The 13397-nt window shown below is 40.8% G+C and overlaps 2 protein-coding genes across 3 annotated transcripts in view; both read right to left on the bottom strand.

The window, feature by feature from the left end:
- Nucleotides 1–13397, bottom strand: part of LOC310861704 (homeobox protein Hox-C10a-like) — a 69180-nt gene that overhangs the window by 38615 nt on the left and 17168 nt on the right. The gene's annotated exons all lie outside the window — the stretch shown is intronic.
- On the bottom strand, nucleotides 6934–11012 carry hoxc8a (homeobox C8a). Of its 2 annotated transcripts, none has more exons than XM_083769292.1 (2): nucleotides 10290–11012; nucleotides 6934–8739 (listed from the first exon to the last, which is right to left on the bottom strand). In XM_083769292.1, exons 1-2 carry the CDS (start codon nucleotides 10723–10725, stop codon nucleotides 8417–8419), a joined length of 759 nt encoding a protein of 252 aa, XP_083625418.1. In that variant the 5' UTR covers nucleotides 10726–11012; the 3' UTR covers nucleotides 6934–8416. The 2 variants fall into 2 exon arrangements, with proteins under 2 accessions (XP_083625418.1, XP_083625419.1); XM_083769293.1 differs by having other exon boundaries at nucleotides 6934–8733.

Raw genomic sequence — 13397 nt, 5'->3', positions numbered from 1 at the left:
TGTATGCTACTGCATTCTTATATTATCATATAGGCTAATATTATTACAATTAATATTGTATTATTATTGTTATTATTATCATTATTAATATTATGTTACTAGTTATAGGTCTGTTTTGTACCTTTTGAAATTGAGGCCTAATTTCAAACAGACGCCATGTTGACTTTATATACTTTCCTTCCTATACACACGGTGCCTATACACGTGTGTGCATGCTTTAGGGATTAAGTTTGTTTGTTGAGATACATCCGACAACTAATCATAAAAATCCTAGAGTGTTACAGATATTCAAACGCTTTACATTAGGCCATCAATCATGCTTATATCATATAGCCAGACTTAAAGAGCGTGCTCAATTATATGTTCTGTTTTATTTCTTCTTAACCCTATATATATTCCGCCACTGCTAATAAGGAGTACTTTAAAATAGCAACAAAGCAAGGCTCTATAGAAGCGCTTTACCTTTGCCGACTGGCCCAATTAATGTCCGGAAGTGCATGGCTTTATGCTCGTTAAGCACTCAGGAAGCTGTTGCCCAATGATGTGGTCCACACATCATAAATTATGACCATTAGTGGGCAAAATTAAGCCTTGTCGAGAATTCGTAAGTTCACTTCTAAATATGGTGACATGGACAGACGCAGTGCTTCACGTGCATGGGGCTTATACGAGGCTTATCTCCACTTCAAAGGCATGAGGTGCGCCGCCGGGACTTCGTCAAACCACTGATAAAAAAAACACACCCGTGTTAGCCTATATTGGTGCACAGTAAAAATCCAGAAGTGTTACATTTACTCTGCAGAATGTACAGACATGTAGTCTAATGTAATGCAACCAAATGTGATTATATTTGTATACTTTCTTGGAATTACAAATGGATAATATGCTATTAACATATACTGTGTGTGAATATATGTAAAGGCTGAGAGAGATATCGGCTATGCTCTTTGGTGAATAGAACCCCTCTCTCCCTCTCTTCTCCATAGGCATAAAACTGAGCAGCAACGGACACTTTACAGCTTCAACAGCAATGCGTCATAATGGGGAAACAAACAACGTGCTGCTCAACAGTGGGCTGTTCCCATCCGGAACGACATCACTGCAGGATGTAAATGTCAATAATTGGCCACGGAAAAAACCTCAGCGATGATTTAAATCGGTGAGAGTGTATACAAATGTACCTACCACATTTATAGGTCGTATATTTACACCCTCAGAGTTAAAACAACACTGAGCATTTGTGCTGTGCATTTTTAAAGGGTGAAACACAATCATACCGTCTGCCTATTTGTCTATACTGTTCAATATAGCAATTATTCATCATTATATTTTGAATAGGGAAGAACTTCACAGAAGTATAACTCCATTTTTACATTCAATTCAATTATCTTCATAAGCCACACACACACACACACACACACACACACACACACACACACGCACACACACACACACACACACACACACACACACACACACACGCGGGCACATGTGTTGGAGAGGCAGACAGACAGACAAACAAACGCGCAAGATGCCGGAAAGCAGCAATAAAACCATTTAGGCACAGTCTGTTTAGCTGTGAGGTGCAATAAAATCACAACACACACACACACACACACACACACACACACACACACACACACACACACACACACACACACACACACACACACACACCTGCCACTCTCTGCAGTTGTCAATGAAACTTAAGACCGCTAGATTGTAAAGTTCAGAAGAAGTGTGTGATATAGGAGACAGATTTTCCGTGCAAATGATACTGCTTATCAACTGCTTCTAATGTACATACAATATTATGAAGTGCATGTGTATAGGCTTCTAGCACAGCAATGGTGAAAAAATGATGCAGTTTAAATTAATGGTCAATGATGCTGCTGCTGATGATGATGTTTTGTAAATGGTGCAAATAAAATAAAGGGTTTGCTGATCACAATATTAAGACATCATGTGATTTGTGCATCTATCTCATTGTCATTAAAAGGTATACATTCACTCCGCTTCTACTCTGCACTGAAACAAGAAGCAGTGGCAAGGCAACACACGGCTTCAATGGGACTGTGTATGAGCCAGACTAGCCTACATCCGCAGTGTGCAGCCACCGAACAAAATAGCCATAAACAAGATATACTCCCTCTGAAACTCCCGCCCACTTCCACTTTGAATGGCTACGGTCACTAGGGGGCACTGCAGTAAAATACTCTCTGCTCTGTTCTCTCCGTGTGTGTGTGTGTGTGTGTGTGTGTGTGTGTGTGTGTGTGTGTGTGTGTGTGTGTGTGTGTGTGTGTGTGTGTGTGTGTGTGTGTGTGTGTGTGTGTGTGTGTGTGTGTGTGTGTGTGTGTGTGTGTGTGTGTGTGTGTGTGTGTGTGTGTGTGTGTGTGTGTGTGAGAGAGAGAGAGAGAGAGAGAGAAATATAGCAATGATGCAATTCAGCTAATATCCTTGAAAAAATATTCGAGACCGGAAAGCATAAACGCAGGCGCTAAAAATAGACGAAATGAATGAATCAGCCTACTTATTTGTCACAATTAGGTAACCCATTCATAAGATAATCGTATAATTAACCTAATAAGAGGGCCTCTAGTGACTCTGGACTGATGAGAAAGTTTTCTTTTCCATATATGCTATATAACCGCAAAACAACGACAGTGTAACCTCAAACTACGTCCGTTAAAATAGGCTGAGCCCACCAGTAAACATTCTGAATTAGGCTACTATACTAGTGTACACAGTGATGTAGCTTTTGATCCGTCGCCTGCAGTCAATCATTTGCCTCCCAGGCTACAGGTCAGGTCAAACCGTGTTTGGAACAGACGCACCTTCCTTCACTTATTATTATTTTGTTAAATTAACTAATTATCATACACGGTTCAATGACACACAGAGCGAGGAGGAAGAATAGCGACTATCTTACCCCAGCAGGCTATCCGTATAGTTTGTGGCTCTGCTTGCTGTTGTGATCCGGGGAAAACGGCAGAGAGAGCTGGGGCTTGAGGATCGCAACGGCAAGCGGCTTGGCCATCTCCGAAACTCCGCAACGGAAAATAAGTGTGATCGAAGGGGTCTTTCTTTATCGCGGGCGGCTTTCCCTTCTTTCTGTCTGTCCCCAGCCCTGGTTGTAGCGACTCTGGGGAAAACAGTATAAGCAGACGGAGCTGGCGGAGGCGACGACTGTCGCGAAGCTCCCCTGTCAGCGAGGAAGAGGAAGTCGGAGATCTATAACGCATCGTACGAATAATAATTACCGCACAAACTCCAGAGCTGTTGTGTAATATTGGCCCGGAATTTGGGAAATGAGGATTTCTACGCCACAGCTTAGCCCTCTGCCGATACAACGGAAGGACCAGAGAATAGACAACAGCATAAAGTTCATGTTCATAGAGCCTGTGCCACGTGGCTCGCCTCAACCAATCGCAGAATGGATTCAGTCGTAAACTTTTATTACTCAGCTGTAAATTTCTCCCTTTAACAACCAGGAATGTTTGCACCCATCTCCTTCCCTTCTCTTTTTCGATCCTGCAAAGACTAAAATGGTCATACAATGCAGAGTAACGAACGCTTAAATTGCTCGAGGACGCAAACTTTCGACGTGCGTCAAAATGTGACAGTTCGCCCCCGTTCACAGGTTGTGATGGCCGGGATGCTGCATCTCCACGCACAATGGAGATGGCACTACTATTATGAAATACAAACACACCACACCAATTTAAAAACCCAACCAAAAGCAATCACATCACAAGTGTACACACACACACACACACACACACACACACACACACACACACACACACACACACACACACACACACACACACACACACACACACACACACACACACACACACACACACACACACACACACACACACCTCTAAACCATGCAACGAATAGACAATATACACTGATCTCGAAATAATTTCATTGATTTGGCTTTGGAGAGGATCATCCAAAGCCAAAAACCCAAGGATAAACCGCCCAGCCCAGCGTCAAGTGTAGGCTATAGCATTTTCAGAAAGGCTCGTAAAAGGAAACCAAACTACATTTTGAAAGTAAAAAACGGATGGCGAATTTAGCTAATTAGCAAGGTTATATTGTCGTTAAAATGTTCAAATCGAAAAGTGGGTCAGGTGACGTTATCCTGCAAGAAAATAAGCTAGATCAGAGAGATCAACCACACAAGAAACTGAAGAAATCGATAAAAGCGTCATTACACTATATGAAATAGCCCAACGGGAATAGGAAGGCCACAATTACATAAACTTTTGCCATTCATTTTAAACAAAGTTCAAAATGAAATGTCTGTCACCTCCAGCCAATGAGTATATATAGGCTTAGGCTATATATAATATAGGCCTATCCAATAAGCAACACTGTTGTGCCGCTTGGACGAGAACATAACAGCATGGTTGTACTGAATAATTCGGACTGGTCATAAATATGGGAGCAATGGGATATATATGGGATTCAACATCCTGCAAGCAACATAGGCTACATGCACGAATCCCCATACCGCACTGTATTTCTATATATGACACATAAAACATTCAAACTTCATACATACATATACATGGAAGTATGGTGCGTCTTGTCCAGCGAGGCCGTGAGATCCGTCTACACTACATATAGTGAGATCCATCCCATAGAGCTATAGAGGATGTAGACCCATTCTAGATGATCCAAACCGTGTCATTTACACCACCAATAAAGTTTACAGCGTGCACACATCGTTGGCAATGCCAGCCATACGCACGGCACTGGGTTCTGACAATGGTCACCGTATAGTTGTCACTTCCCAAGAACACTTCCTGCAATTTCAGTAGCCTGCAGCAAAATGTGCAGGCCTCTATACGCTTTGAAGCAAATAACAAACAGCCCAAATTCAATTAGCACGATTTCGTTAAACGTCAAAAGAGAAACTGTGATACCAATGGAAAACGTATAGGTCTATGCTGGTGTTCATGCTACAGGCCGAGACGCATCGATACGAAAAATAATATATATTTGAAACAACATAGCATATAATATTTGTATGCCTAAAATAATAATGCAATCAAACACATTTTAAGTTGTATAATGCCAAATAATAGACCTCTGAGGAACTCAATTGCCCCCACGCCTGCGTTTTATATTACTATTATATATTTATTTATTTACTATTTTAACAATTAATTGTTTTCTACCTCCAGCTCTCAAAAATGAATAGTTATGTTATTTTCACAAACCAAATCACGACTTGACGAGGTTCATCAAAGGGCAATGACAAATATTATGGTATTTAATTAATTAATTTCAAAATGAAAAGAAGAACAGCGAAATTTGCTGCAATATTACTTATTTAAATGTTTTTCTGACTTTAAATTAGTCCTTTGCCCAAACTTAAACGAAGTTGTCAAACCGGACTGCAAAGTTTCAGCCTCAATAAAATGGATTCGTTAATTAACTTGTTCATTAGCTATTAATGAGCCAATTAACGAATGTTTCCAGCCACTCGGCATATAGCTTCCTTGTTTGCTTTAATGCTCAGTCAACATCAACTTGGCCTATATATGGATTTATTAAAATATTATAGCCTATAATTACAACAACAAATGAATAATATAACTTTCTTAATTATACAAATAATAGACTAATGATGTTATGTACACACTCTTATAGGCTATATAAAGGCTATATAAACAAGGCTAACAAAAAATAATAGAGCTCGGCATCACTTCGATGGGCCGTTACTGTGCAGAAATTACCCCACAATTGACAAGGGTCCATGTGGTTCCGTTTGTATAGGCCTGGGCCTTCTCTTCTCCCCTAGTTAAATGAACACTGGTCAGCACAAGATATAGCATCTAGGCTGTTTTAATATACTCCGGGGTTCCCCATAGGTGCATGCAGGTCAAAAGAGAGGGAGAACTCTGCTCAAGTTTAAAACAGGTGCAGATTCAATCAGAATGTTGGCATCCGTCCATGCACCACAGGGCACTGCGGGCAGCATAACGTTTCTTTATCCTGCATAAAATTTAAGTGACCCCTCAATGTTGGGGTGTTTTGAGTGGGGTAGGCCAAGTGATACGTATCGGACATAATTATGTCTAAATATGGGGATTCTCTTATATCCTCCTCATACCATGCAAACAAACAGTCCGGCCTTCGTGCCTTTGACTGTCTGACTCTGAGTGCATTACAGATTGGATTTGACGTGACAAGGACAAGGTGCGGGAGGGAGCTAACCACACTTGGCCTGCTGCTTTCATTTCAAGGGCTTGATGCATGGAAGTAGAAACACCGTTCGACTCTGTCTGCACGCAAACACCGTGCCTATATGTATAGCATGGATATAGAGTCCCATTTTGTAACACTGCCCTGTTGTTATGAAAACACGCCACTCCTGTGACCTCAAACCAGACGCTCTTCACCCTGTGAGTCATTAAAGAATGGTTCATATCCTCCCTGAAGCGAGGAACTATCTTATTAAGTGCATGAATCATAAAAAAGCGTAGCCTTTGGAGAATACTGCATGCCGAGATAATGTCGGATTCAAAGCGTTTCCATAAAGGGTGACATCTCCCACAGACGCTACATGTCTTACTTTTAATAAAAACATTGATTTGAAAGTTTAATTCAAAATTACATTCAGAATTACTTCTCGTGCGTCTAATACGTGAATGTTCCCTGTCGCTATGTTACAAAACTCAATTGTTTTGTTTTTGTATGTAATATCTTGTTCTTTCTAACTCACTCTCAACTAAAAACATAACCGTGCTGTCGCCATATATAGGCAGAATAAGAAACTTCAGGTAACATATACATTTCTGTTGATATAGCATGCATGTGAAAGCAAATATGATTAAATATGAATTATTAATACATGCCTATAAGACCGATAGGTCACTGATCCATATTAATAAGTAACCTAATAGATCGTATATATGTGTGCTCCAGTGCTCTTTTATTTGTGTTAAAATCGGATCCTTTCAGTCACTACATCTCCTCTAAAGAAACAGAAGTGATTGTGAGCCATCTTGTTTATTATTGGTGATTTTTACATCAACAACCATGGCGGGACACACAATTCTGTCTTTCACAGGAGAAAACACCAGAAAACGAGCATACTGTTAACATCAATATATAACAAGACGTACATAAAGGTTATATTCAGTGCAAAAACAACTACGCTATATCACCAGCACAATTAAAATAAAAGTCCTTACTTTAAAATCGTTGTAATTGTAGCAGGTATATTATCATACACGGTCATGTGCGTTTCTATAGGCAGTTTTAGTTGTTGGGGAAATAGCTTTCAATCAAAACAGAGCAATGCCATAAGTTTGGAATAAAAATTCTGAAAAGGCAAATGCTCTGTAATTAGGTAGTGCCGCGGTTTGCTTGGCTTTGAGCTAATTGTCTTCCCAAGACTCAAATTGTCTTCAACAAGTGTATACTGTATATTGGGTAAATACTACATATATAACTTAATATAAGGTTGATAACACTTTCAAACAAAACCATACGAAATCTCTATATTCAGAAATCTCTATATTGCAATTTCCCCAGGTTTAGGTAGCATCAAAGGATTTCAAACGATTGCATTTCCCTGGTAAATCCTAGAAAGAATATGTCTGAGGAGCTAATGGCTATCTTTATCTTGGCCGTTCACAATGGAATTGAAGAAAAAGAACAACAATAATAGTAACTATCAAAATAAACAAAACATTTGTTGTTTATACATGAACCTGCTAGCCAATGCTATTCTTGTCTGAATTGAAACAGCTGAAATAGTGTTCAGTTACTACAAGGTTAGGCCTACATTTCGCTAATAATAGCGGGAAGGCAGCTATTTTGAAAATACGGTCCATGTTCTTTGTACATGTAGGCTATATTATCTATTTACATGACGGGTCAGAATCGGTCAGAACAGTATCTTCTTTAGATAGATTATTAAAACTAAATCTTTACAACTCAATGAGCCATTTCCCGTTTTACATGCGTTCTAAATTATCATTTTGGCAAAGGTGTTATTCTATCAAACAGAATATTGCTAAGTGTGCGTGTGTGTGTGTGTGTGTGTGTGTGTGTGTGTGTGTGTGTGTGTGTGTGTGTGTGTGTGTGTGTGTGTGTGTGTGTGTGTGTGTGTGTGTGTGTGTGTGTGTGTGTGTGTGTGTGTGGTTAGCCTATTATGAAAATCCAAATAATGCTAACCATATTCCTATCAGAATAATTGTGAGAAAGAAAGGGATACATTTGCCTATTATGGTTTAGCAATATGGGATTCCTGCATGTCCCCTCTTGACTAAATGAAAGGGTGGTCATAAAGTTGACGCTTCTTGCCTCCTTCTAAACCCCGTCGTCTGTTTATGGGACCTCTTTTTCTCTTTTTTTTCAGCCATATAACCATAAAAAGACCATAAAATCACTCCTTGGGTTCCTCTTTCTCTTCCGCTTCTTTCTCCTCCGTCTCTTCCACTTCACCGTCCTCGTTGGCCTCTTCCTCGGCCTCGGCCTCGGCTTCAGCCTCCCCTCTCTGACCCGGAAACTTGTCTTTGTTGTTCTCCTTTTTCCACTTCATTCTCCTGTTCTGAAACCAAATCTTCACCTGCCGCTCAGTGAGACTCAGGGCGTGGGACACCTCGATCCGCCTTTTGCGCGTCAGGTAGGGGTTGAAGAGAAACTCCTTCTCCAGTTCAAGAGTTTGGTAGCGGCTGTAGGTTTGCCTCCCGTTCCGTCTTCCTGGGGCTTGAATAAAATAAAGCTTGAGGTTAGCTTATAGAGTGATCATGAGGATCAGGTCCCCATAGGCAGTAGGCTAATATGCGTGGCATTTATTTCTACATTTCTCCTTTCTTCACCATAAAATAGTCAATTTTCAATGCAAATTTGAACTTGCTGTCACTCTCGCTTTTTCGGGCGGATTGATAAGCTTTTTTGCGAAAACTGCTGCAGTAATATTTACTAACACACTCCAACAGCAGGAAAACAATGGCTGACACCAACTGAAGCTCAGATCCTCACATGCACGTGTTCTCATAACCTAACTTATTTTGATATTTACCAGGTATTTACCGGAGTTCCAGTCAACATCAACAGTCAACCTACTCTCACAATTGGTTATTGGATACTATGGCCACAATATGGGCTGCCAATAGGCCTAAACACACGTAAAACTATACACGACTATAACGTGGCCTACACGCATGAGTGTAGGCCTAAATGTAAAATTGATAAAATTGATTCAAATATCTATTATGTTTGCTTAAACCCCTCTGGGTGTGTAAAGGAGATGTTTAATACTTTTTCATATTCGCATAAGGCTCTCTCTCTGACAGGCAGACACGCACACAAACATACACGCACGCATACACGTGTCAGTCTCTCTCTCTCACACACACACACACACACACACACACACACACACACACACACACACACACACACACACACACACACACACACACACACACACACACACACACACACACATACGAGAGAGAGAAAGAGTGAACTGAACAGCGAGATAGGGGAAGGCAAACAAACATCTGCCTACCTCTGACAATATTTCTATATACAAGGGAATTACAAACACTCCACAAATGAAGTATAGCTACTATATACACATGACTGACTAACACATATACTGTAAGATAAATGAGACCTATAGGTGTTTTACACAGGCATTACAGTACAGTAACCTAATGATCCCATAAAATAATAAGTAAATATCTGCAGAGTCGTTATGACTTACAGCAATATGCATCTGAGCCTCGTCTTTAGGCCTGTGCATGGCTTACATCCCCCTCAAAGCCTTTAACCCCGCTTTCTAAATGAGCAGGGAATGTTGTGTTGCTTTGGGATAACCTATCTGTCATTACAGTGTGATTGCTGATATGTGTGGAAATATACCTCGTTTCAAGCCGCGGTCGAGTTCGCCCCACTGCTATAGCATTTAAAATTTGTGAAATATCTTATGAGAACGATAATTGACTGAGCTGGTGCCATGAGTTATGTTCCACAACGCTGTGTTTGAGCAAAGCATCAATTCAGTCCCTTTAAGGACAATGTGCTCCACAGTCGTGGGCTATAACAAGTGCAATAAAGGTTTTATACCCCCTATCCCGTTCCCACACTTATTTCTCTTTTCTCGGTGACGAACACACGAGTGCACACAGGCGTATACAACACACATGACGGACAAACACACTCAAGCACGCACACAGACACACACACTCACATGCGCGCGTGAGAAACAGCAACACACGAAGAATACGAAATAATTCTATAACTCTGACCGTGGGGTCTCATCCAAGGAAACATAAGACTGGGAGAGGAGTTTTGATTTAAGTGGCCTTGTCCGTCTCCGGGGTTAGAGCTGCTCGACGATTTACAGTCTGGGTATTGCGCGAGGCTTGCGTCTTGCTGGGTACCATAAAGCGTTTGCCTCGGAAGGGCTTCATATCCATAAAATTTCGTCGCGTCTCCGTGGCAAGCCAAAGCGCAGGGGTTTTGCTGGTATCCAGGATTGGAGATTCCCGTGGTCCCGTGGTGAAAAAAGTCCTGCACATGATGGGACGGGTGTTGAAAGCCCGGTGCGGTAGCTCCGGGTCCGTACACCAGCGTGTGGCTACGGGCAACGCTTTGTGGAAACCTGCAGTCGTAGTAAGTTGGTTCCAGCGATTCGCCGCCTTTGTACTTGGAAAAAAGAGGGTTAACAAAATAGGAGCTCATGTTTGGTTTGCATCAAACAGACGGCTCTCTCGCAGTCAAAAATAGCCTATCTCCTTTAGGGTGATGGCAGCCTTTTGTTTAGGTCCCACAACTCGCACACAGCACAGGCACAGACAAACCGGAACTAGGAGAAACGCTGCCCCTTTGGACAATATACGGCAGCTCAGTCTCTCTCAGACGTGCTCATCGAATTTCTCTCACAGTCGTCAGTGTTTTCGGCGTTTGCAGGCTCAAACCCGGCTCGTGGCATGTGCTTTGGATGTGTGTTAGCTTAGATTAAAGCTGGCTTGCTCCACCGGCACAGTCACGGGAGCTTCTCTTTTCTTTCTTTTTTTTTTGTAGCTTCCTACCCAACCACCCCCACTACAACACCCCCTCCCAGTACCCCCTCCCTTCATCTCTCCACGAACGGTCACGCGTAGGCCTGTATACACCTTGAGAAGACCTGCGATCATAAGCAGAACATTATAGAGACTATAACATCTTATAAATGCTACGTTTGTTACAACACACACACACACACACACACACACACACACACACACACACACACACACACACACACACACACACACACACACACACACACACACACACACACACACACACACACACAACGGTAGGAAATAGCTCTGCCACAAACCATGGAGTTGTGAAATAGCTTTAACTCATATGGCTGTGTCTAAAATTTGGTGTTTTTTTGTAGGAAATCCAGTATATGTATCTATATAAAAAGTGCATGCGGTTTAGTCATTAGAATTGGCATAGAGCTAATGGGATGGCCTAATAAAGGACTAATATATTAAATGTTAGGTTTGACCCATTGTGAGCATTTAGGGCTTTATATAGCATTTGGGGTCATCAAGACCATGCACAATGTCAACACAAAAAAGACAATAAAGAACAGGGGCATGGCAAACGCATGCAAACCCTAGACTATATGATGTACTGTAGAATACAGAGGCAAAACACTCTAGACGTCGTAATCGAGCAATGACCAACGCCGAGACACTTGCACCGTGCGTTGTAAAACACCGTCACATGCAAATATAAACACGACCTATGAATACTAGCTGCCACTTACTGACCCCGTAAAAACCTACGAGGGAAACGTAGTAAATCTCCCACGTGGTGGAGTTCATAAAATTTTACTTGGGTGTTTAGTTATACCGACGGACATGTTCTTATAGCTCAGCCGGCTGTAGGCCTCTTCCCAATACCAGTGTGGTTTGTGTGGCGTTTGCTGACGATTTTTATACATCATCGTAAAATATGAAAGGCCCAGTAAGCAAATTTATAGACTTTTCACACTCTATAAATATGCAGATTGAACTGCCATTGTTACACGTCTTTGCAAGTTTGTAAGCTTATATCTGTCCCTGACATTCACATGCAACAGCAGTCACAGCATATATGCCTCAATGCAACTGCCATTATCGCAACAATCCGCATGTTTTCATCGCCCTGTTATGGTCGTGATAACCCTAAAAATCATATCATATTATGTGTAAATCATAGTAGCCTAGAATATTCGTTACAGCTACTGTTGTAACTTCTGTCATTTATTTATTATGATTATTATTATTATTATTATTATTATTATTATTATTATTATTATTATTATTATTATTATTATTATTATTATTGTTATTATTATTATTATTATTATGCTACTGTCACTTAATAATAATAATAATGATAATGTTTTTCTGACTGAATGTTCTACCACAACTACTATAATAAATTATGAAATAGTACTAAAGTGTATACAGTGGATGGTGTTGTTTTTCTGACTGCAGTGCTGCTGCTGCTGCCATTAGGCCTATTGTTGCTATTGTACATACAATGTATTACAATTCGGTCTGAAAATACGTATAGTTTCTGTGCGTTCATGTTGTTGTAGCCTATAGTTGCAATTAATTTAAACACATTGACTCAACTATGTCCCCACGTAAAAAAGAGAACTGCCAATTACTGTGTTACAGAGTGTACTTGAGCCAAACATTTCAACGCACGTAGCCAAAGGCATACAGTGCTGTAGGTATAGGCTACTATGCAGCAGCAAGACCATGCACTTACCTGCTTGATCTATACATTCACAACAATGTATGTTGGAAAGTTTCTAAAACTGAAATTGTCACCATGAGTCTAACAAATAATCGTAATAGGGCCAGTAAGTCACCATTAAATAAAAAAGGGTCAACGGAAACCCCATTTGTTCCCAACTGAAATAGCCATGGTTATTCACTTCATCATCGAACTGTACTTGACACAAAACGTGGTGAGTGACCATATCTGTCATTTTGTCATCGATAAGGCTACTCCTCATTTTTTACCCAAGCCACAGAGCGTGTTTGGCCATTCAGGAGTCCAGGGGTTATAGCCCAAAGAGTGGAACAACAGCGTCATCTAGTGTTCAGATGTATCAGTAACTACAACAAACCCCATCCACAAATTATACACAGGAGTATAATGCAAACACATTTCATATCATGACAATCTCCATATATAGGCTATAGTCTAAATATTTCATTACGCAAATCGAACTAAAGCACTGCCAGTCTGCCACACGGCATTTTGCAGTATATGGAAATATAACCTAATACGACACACCAAAAGCAAATAGAAAACGAGGCCTTTTTTAATTCATTTAACGGATATGTTGATAGTCT

Source organism: Protomyctophum parallelum (genome assembly GCF_964188405.1).
Source record: "Protomyctophum parallelum genome assembly, chromosome: 7".
NCBI classification, from domain to species: domain Eukaryota; kingdom Metazoa; phylum Chordata; class Actinopteri; order Myctophiformes; family Myctophidae; genus Protomyctophum; species Protomyctophum parallelum.
The sequence above is the reverse complement of the archived record's forward strand: the minus strand, read 5'-3'. Positions and strand labels throughout refer to the sequence as shown.